Source organism: Cryptotermes secundus, unplaced genomic scaffold, assembly GCF_002891405.2.
Source record: "Cryptotermes secundus unplaced genomic scaffold, Csec_1.0 scaffold359, whole genome shotgun sequence".
In the NCBI taxonomy this organism is placed as follows: Eukaryota; Metazoa; Arthropoda; class Insecta; order Blattodea; family Kalotermitidae; genus Cryptotermes; species Cryptotermes secundus.
The window spans coordinates 63,242-71,664 of NW_019742559.1; the positions used below are offsets into that span (position 1 = coordinate 63,242).

Below are 8,423 nucleotides of genomic sequence, written 5' to 3' on the forward strand. Positions count from 1 at the left end.
ATTTCGAATATAAGCCGCACCCCAGTTTTCCTCTTGAATTTTTTGCAAAAAATGTGCGGCCTATACATGCGTAAATACGGTATTTTGTAAGTATGATCTCGTTAACTTATTTACCATGCCCGAGATTCCATAGAATCGGTGACGAGAAGTCAGAGGAGCAGGTAGTAAAATTCCGTTTGGATTTGGCCAGTCTAAATTAGGTTTGGTTTCTTCTTCTGACTGGGTAGCGATTCCCCTGGTTTGGGGACGAGTGGTAGCTAGAATTAGCTTTTTCTTGTGGCACTTATTTTACTTGCCTGGCGTTTTGTGTATTGCCCCGACTTTATAAAAATGGGTCTGTATTTGACTTGTTAAGAAGTGTGTACGTATCTCTCGAGAGAATGTTTTTCTGTGAGGGAGTAGCTCGCCGTCAAGGCGGTAAGTGAGCGAAATTCATTTTCGGGCTTCTTTTTTTTCCTCCTTTTTCTTCTTGGTTGATAATTCAGGTTCATTTTGGTCAAAGTATTTAGTGGCGTTGACGGCGAGAAATCTCCAAATATACGCAACGTCGGTCTTGCGGCGTCGCGAGTGGAGTTGTATTTCTTGGTATTTCATTGTATTGTATCTGAGTCCTTTTTTTATATTAAATATTTACTATTGTTTTTATCTGGAGATTTTTCTGGTTATCGTCGGTCAAGACCTATAGCTTGGCCACTCCACTATATTTTGGGGATAAAGGCATTGCGAAGCAACGTAAAGGAACCTGTGACGAAAGAAGCGTCTCCCCGTTCTGCTTAGGTTAAGAGGGGAGGGGCTGATCAAATGCCTCCTACTCACAACTTCCGAACCAGAAACTACATATTCCGCACTACAAACAACTTTTTTATATAAAACTTAGAACCTCTCAAAATACAATATCCATTTCAAATGTTCCTTCACTTCTTATGGAAAACTTGCTTCAAATTCATGGAAGAATGAACGCAGTTTCAAAAAGTGATCAGATCCATTTTTTGCCTATCTTTGTAGCCAGATACTTCTGATAATGGTTGCTAATGTCACTAACATGTCCAACGACTGCTTATTTCCAAACTACAACATATTAATATTTCCTACGTTACAAACATTTCAGACTTCTTGGAAAGCTTGGTATAAAAATGACATATAGACTAATTTTTAGGCAATGCCCCAAATAGGCGCACGCAACAGAACCAGCGCTGAGCTGTTCTCTTGCTTGGTAACCGGCCAATAAATACGCATTCCTGGCAATAAGATTTAGTCCATGCAGATGGGCTGCAGACAGGTGTGACAGTCCAAACCTTTTACAAATCTTCAAGGGACGCTATTGTCCTCTTTAGTCATTTCAGTAGAGTGACTGATTAATTGGGGAGACCGTTTCATTAGCATGTTATGACTTGCTTTTCACATCTGGACAGAAACAACTGCCTTGTTTTGTTACCTGCAGCTTGGGTGACCGGAAAAGGGACGAGGCCACCACGGGAGGCAAGTCTGTAGTTTGCCGAAGATGTAAATTTTGTTTTGCTGATAGTGTGGCTGTTATAAAAGTGCCTTCGGAAGGGTGTAATTGGACCCTAAACTAAGAAGTAACCGCTTTCACGTGTGGGGTACCGGGTTCTATATCTTTGGATCTCTTTATTCTCAAAGTTCGTTATGTGATTGTCTAGTGCTGATTGCATGATGGATTTGGCCAGTTAAAATCAGCCAATAGTAAACTATTTTTGTCTGGGAGAGATGCCGTCGATTCAAATCCTATACAGGGGACGAAGCAACGCTCCCACAGGATAGAGTTTTCAAAAGGACTTGGCGTTTTGAATTCATCTGAGTCAGACGTCATTGGGCTGCACTCTCTAAGTTTATCTAAATTTATCAGTCTTTATTTGGTTTATTAATCTTTTGTAGTAATAAAAGGGCACATTACTCCGTACTTGCTAATGAAGTTATAGTATTTCGCTTCTGAATAAACAATTTGTGGAGAGCAAAAATAGTGTCGTTGATTTTTAGCAGTGGACTGGCTTTAAATGTGCAGTTTTTCCGTTGCCTCATTTATTACCGTAACACGATCCTGATAAGAGTCAAGTGATTTACCAAAGTCGGCAATTAAATACAAAGATAAAAAAGGGGACGGTTACACAGGCGAAGAAGGATTTGCAGAGAAAGAAGTCACAGAGGACACCAAGGACTACAACGGGAATGGTGCTCTCTTCTAATTCAACCACTCCAGGCGTGTCCTTCACGGCGGCCCTCCGACGCAAGACAGAGGAACAGCAGCAGCCTCAGACACATTAGCAGGGGCCAGTGGCAGGTTCCCCCACAATGCAACCCAACGTCCCTGCGGCCTTACCCCAACATGAACAACAGACAAGTCAGTCAGTTCGGGCCCCTAATGTAAACAGTGTTGCTCTGGACAAAATATTGCAAATAGCGGTAATGATAGTACAGGAAATTATTACAGAGTCTAATGTTGCAGTGTTAGAGGAGGCTAAAATACTGGCCATTAAAATAACTGTCTTAAATCTTTAGAAAAAAGGCAACTAGAGTTCACCGACCCCTCAGAGTTGTAGCATTTAATGTGAATTGCATGATCTGCTGTATGGAGCCTGGACTGACAAAGGCCTTATTTATATTGTCTATATATTTAATAACATGTGTACTGCCGTAACAGGGAGGGGCTAAGGAAACGGCTAAATTACTACCTCGATCGTTGCTTCATTGGCTAGGGGAATACAGTTCACTGGGCTTATCAGGAGGGCGCAGGTGCGAAATGCGGTAAGGGAGAAAATCCATTAATAAACTCCACATTCTCACTCTATACTAGGCTATATTGGATATAAACAATCCATATACAGTTATATAAATTATACATTATAAATAGCCGACTGGTGTCGGATTACATATTACACTTTTATAGGCGATTCTTTGGACCTCATCTTTGCCTCTCTTTTCACCCTGTTGCGGGTCGCTAGTCTCCTCTTTTCCCTATTCTACTCATCCATGTATATATATCTTCTACACATGCCTACAGCGATCTTCCCTGCATCTAGACACAACCTCTGCCGCCCCAATATTACACATATCTACCTCTGCATCCCTCCGATGGGTCACTCTTACGCCCTGTACACTTGCCGTAATTCTCCTAACTCATGGCCCATTGGGGAAGTTACACTTTAATAATATCACAATTAAATAGCATGGCGATAAGAGTAGTTCCGTTTACTTTGCGTTGAGACTGCAGACGGATGGCGCTGTCCGGCACTCAGTTGGAGCTTCTTCCAACATAGCCTTCGGCGACAACTGGCCAAAATTACTGTTTGAATAATCCCGACACTAATTTACTCCCCTGGTTATATACCTTTATTTTCGCTAACTCGTTACGTTCCCGGAGGGTGCACGTCCGCCTACAATGACGTCTTGTCCCAAGTGGCTAGTTCTCGTTGGCTGGGATCCTTAGGGGTGGACACGCCCCCTTACTGCTAGTCCATTTGGCTAACAATTTTACCTCCAAACGTTCCCCCTCACTCAAGTGTAGATTTTGCAGAGCCAGCATTATAACTTCAACGTCATTATGCTGACAGGACATCGGCGAGTCTCGGGCTAACGTCCGTCTAATACCATACGTAGAAATTCTTTGAAGTTTCTTAACCCTTCTTTACATTCTCTTGCATACGTCTTACTAGTAATTCCCAAAATACTTATTCTAATCTTGCCAACATTTTTCCCTAAAATAAAAAAATTAAATACTTTTTTAACATGTTACCGGGAGTCGGCCTTCAGGAAACAACAACATGTAAATTGTAAATTGTATGTAGTGACAAAAGACTTATTACTGCTGACTGTAACTCTGGCAAATGACAGACTCGTCTTCTCGTCAGAGAGAGCGCCCCAAATCAACAAGCCTGCAACTGTCATACAGCAAAGAAGATTTGGTCTTAAGCCCCTGGTTGGTGTTTTATTCCAAGATAGACTGGCATACTGATCATCAGTCATAGAATAAGACTGACTTTAAGCACAATAGATAATTGAAAGTTGCAGTGCGGGGGTCGGTTTTTATGGCCCACCCCTATATAGGTACATACATATAACTATGACTATGACTTTGACTTTGACTTTGACTTTGAGAGGATATTAAGTGGGGGCAGTGTTACCTCAAGGGTTAAGTTGAAAGAAAAGTGTGTGCTTGTGAGTCTCAAGGGTCTTGAGCCAGGACTAACTGATAGGCGGTAAACCGCTAGTCCTAAAATAATTCTGACTTTGACCTCACAAGCAGTTGATTTGACTTGAGGGTTCACCTGTGGAATATCAATAAGCGGAAAACGGAAAATGAAGAAGATCCATCGCTAAGATTCGTTACCAGGAATCATCTAAAGAAATTTTGCAGACGGATAGCCATTGTTGAGAACAATTACCAAGCAACGACTAGTGGAAATATACTGAGAGGACTTAGTGTTGAGTGTTTTTATTGTGGAAATCAGCAATACAGTTATAGTTTAACCTGTGAGTGGACATTAAATATATTCACCAATCAAAACCCATTCCATAGTCACTAATACACCTGACATTATGTCAAGCTGCCCCCCTCCGTGATTAAGAAATAGACATTTGGTCTCTAAATGGCCAGCTAGTTATGATGTACTCTTTTCCTTTATGGAACTAACTTTCAAACGTCATATTTGTATATGCAGTCCAAAGAACAGATTTCTTCTTTAGATATAATACATCATAAAATAATCCGCTTATATCACGACCAAATGTCCCACCAAATTATGTACACGACAATTACTATTGAAAGTACTTCGAAATGTCTTACACGTGGTACAGTCATTAAGTTCGTGGAATATGGTTTTATCGCATTATATAACAAGGAATCCACATACACTTATGCAGATCCACATCGGCCCTCAAAATATTTGCTGTTGGCCGCTATGCAAGTCTGCCAACGTTGTTACAGCTGTCGAAAATATTGCTAAAACATATTGGCAGTAAATTCCCATATGACGCTTTGCGGCCATTCCACGAGCTTATTGAATGCGGTAATATATTCAGCATGTGTAAATCTTTACCTTAGTACCGATCTGATTTCCGCACTGGCCAACCTGGAGATGTATGATTTCTCTCATTTTCTATATTTTGTTGCCTCTTTTACGAATCTCGATTTCTCCTCATTGGAACAATATTGAAATGCGCTTTTTAAACTATTGAAGCGACGTCCTTGCTGTAACCTAACTGAACAGATTGCAACTTCTGTAATGAGAGATTCACGGGCCGGATGCAGAGTAGAAGGTATGGTTTCCATGGATTGCGTTGTGGTCTTTATTTACCAGCCGTTCCTTTATTGTTGCGTGTTGATTCATTGCAGTGGAAACGTGATTAATGTGTTGTTGACTACCAACGGCCCTCTTCCTGCTTTCAGGTAGAAATACTCGTACAAGAGACTTGAGGTTGCCATGACAGTGATTATGACTTCTGGGATGTGAAGCCGTGTAGTCTGGCAGAAGTTATCGATATTTCGGAAGAACGTACTGCATATTTCGCGTACAGGCTTGTCTTACTATTCGAGCCTGAAGATGGAGGCAGTATGTTCATCCGAAAAACCTGTAACCTCGACCATAGAAGGCAGAGATATAAATTATTTTAAATTATTCCTGTCTCAATATAAATATCAAAACCTCACACATCATCGTGCACACCTCGTGTGGAGGCGGGGTCGAATACCTCCACCGTGACCCTGCGAGTGGTAGGAGGCGACGAAAAGGGAAGTCTCAAATCTGAGAAAGTGAAATATGGTCGCGAGTTTCATGGGAATCGAGCCCGAGAAAGACTGCGCTGGCTAGAGCCAGCAGCATATACAAGACCGGAACTGTCAAACGGTAATATTTAATATCTGATCATGAGCCCCAGATGAGGTTCGACACCAAGACTTACTGACTGACTGACCGTCAGTCGCAATGTGATTTTGACTTTGACTTCGACTTGACTTCATCATACAACAATGAGTTTATTGCCTTAGAGTGTACTATAGTACAGTTATGCTGCGAAAACCCAATTTAAAGAACCAATCAAAAGGGTTACTTCATTTTTTACATTGAAAACGATAATTTAGGGGGGTACAAATGGAATGAAACCGTTAGGAACAAAATTTGTTACGTACGTAACTTAATTTTTAACGTAAGTAACGAAATCTATAAGAATTTATAATTATTGGTACATTTCTAGGCAACGGTAATTTAACAAGTTACCACGTCAGTGAATCACCACGGAAAAATAGGGGAAACGAAAGAACCTTAGAAACGATATTTTCTACGCTGATAGTGCTGTAACCTTATAAATACGACTGAAGTACATTAATAAATTTCAGTAACCCCGTGTGTAGGCGGGGTCGAATACCTCCACCTCACCAAACGTGATTAATTTGTTGTTGACTACCAACGGCTCCCTTCCTGCTTTCAGGTAGAAATACTCGAGACTTGAGGTTGCCATGACAGTGATTATGACTTCTGGAATGTGAAGCCTTGTAGTCTGGCAGAAGTTATCGATATTTCGGAAGAACGTACTGCATATTTCGCGTACAGGCTTGTCTTGCTATTCGAGCCTGAAGATGGAGGCAGTATGTTCATCCGAAAAACCTGTAACCTCGATCATATAAGGCAGAGATATAAATTACTTTAAATTTTTCCTGTCTCAATATATATATCAAAATCTCACACTTCATCATGGACCAATTCATTTATTGCCTTACAGTACAGTATACGTAGTACAATTTAAAAGTATATTAAAACGGGTTAAATCAAATTTTAACGTATAGAACATTAATTTACGGGGATACAAAGGGAATTAAATCGTTAGTTACAAAATTTGTTACGTATGTAACAGAATTTTAACGTAATTAACGAAATCTCTAACATTTTATAATTATTGGTACATTTCTAGGCAACGGCAGTTTAACACGTTACCACATAAATAATCAACACGGAACAATACGGGAAACGGAAGAACCATGGAAACGATATGTTCTGTGCTGTTATTGTTGGAACCTTATAAATACAAGACGGGGTCGAATAATTCTACACCCGCGTGGAGGCGGGTTCTAGTACCTCCACCGTGACAATGCTAGTCGTTGGAGGCGACGAAAAGGGAAGTCTCAAATCTGAGACAGTAAGATATGGTCACGAATCCCAAGGGACTCCGACCCGAAAAAGACTGCCATGGCAAGGGCCAGCAGCATGTGCAAAATACAGACCCATCCTCTCGTCAGAGAGTGCGCCCCACGAAAACAAGACCGTAACTGTCAAACAGCAATAAATATCTGGTCATGACCCCAGATGGAGCTCGACACCAAGACTTAATGACTGACTGACTGACCGTCAGTCGCAATGTGACTTTGAATTAGGGAATAAATGTGAGGTATGCTGCTAACTCAATTCCACTCTTTAGTGTATGACACAAAACTATAGGCAAACTGGCAGCGTATGGGAGTGTACAGGAGAATGAAGCGGTTAGAAGAAGGCAACTGTAATATTGTACCAAAACGAACAAACTTAAGTGCCGAACGACACCTTGGATATACAGAAATACATAAAAACGTATTCATTGAACACATGCATAATTACAATTTCTGCTTACCTATTTGACACTTCACAGTTGAATAAGTTCGGGAGGTCGTAATAGGAGCTACTGGTCCCCTTTATCCGTTGTAGCGGAAACGCCTGGGGATCCCAAGATTCCTCGTATCCACAAAAACCTCTGCTGAATCTTTGTTGACATGAAAATAATTCTTAGATAGCCGTTGCCTAGCAAAAGTACTTCTGATTGTTTGTTGCAGACGATGGTTAGAGCATTTGATACAGACCCCCCACCACACACACACACACACAACTGATACAACACTATCCAACATTCTTAAATATGGATAACGTGTCCAAGGATACTTATAAAATAGATGAAACCAACCAAAGTTTTCAACGTTCATCCTGGGAACTAAGGTTCCGCAATCATTTTTGTCAAAGTAAAAGTCAAAGCCACATTACGACTGACGATCAGTCAGTCAGAAAATCCATAGCTATATCAAGCCACATCTGGCGCTCACGACCAGATATTGATTACAGCTTGGCAGTTACGGTTATGAAGCTTCTCATTATGCAGTTTTCTCCAAACTCCCATCACTTCATCTCTCTTCGGTCCAAATATTCTCAACATCCTGTTCTCAAATACCCTCAGTCTATGTTCCTCCCTTAATGTCAGAGACCACGTTTCACACCCATACATAACTACAGGCAATATTATAGTTTTATAGTCTAATCCTTATGTTTTTTGAGAGCAGACGAGAAGACAAAAAGTTCTGGACTGAATGGTAGCAAGCATTACCCGAGTTCAATCTCCTCTTATTTCCTCATAAACAAAGTTTTGATTTTGTTAATGTTATATTTTAGCGT

General features: G+C 40.8%; 1 protein-coding gene across 4 annotated transcripts in view; it reads right to left on the reverse strand.

Annotated features, from left to right (window-relative positions):
• The window catches only part of LOC111873347 (tubulin beta chain), a 26,428-nt gene that overhangs the window by 11,435 nt on the left and 6,570 nt on the right, over nucleotides 1–8,423 (reverse strand). The window contains exon 1 of one of the 4 annotated variants that reach the window (XM_033755062.1): nucleotides 7,615–7,698. The exons of 1 other annotated variant lie outside the window; for it this stretch is intronic. Coding sequence is in view for 1 of the 3 variants with exons in the window: in XM_023867995.2 (XP_023723763.1) it covers nucleotides 5,055–5,111 (57 nt within the window). In the remaining 2 variants the exon portion in view is untranslated. Of the gene's footprint in view, nucleotides 1–4,868; nucleotides 4,884–5,054; nucleotides 5,218–7,614; nucleotides 7,699–8,423 lie in introns of those variants that run through there. 2 more of the 4 variants (XM_023867995.2, XM_033755063.1) reach the window with 2 other exon arrangements.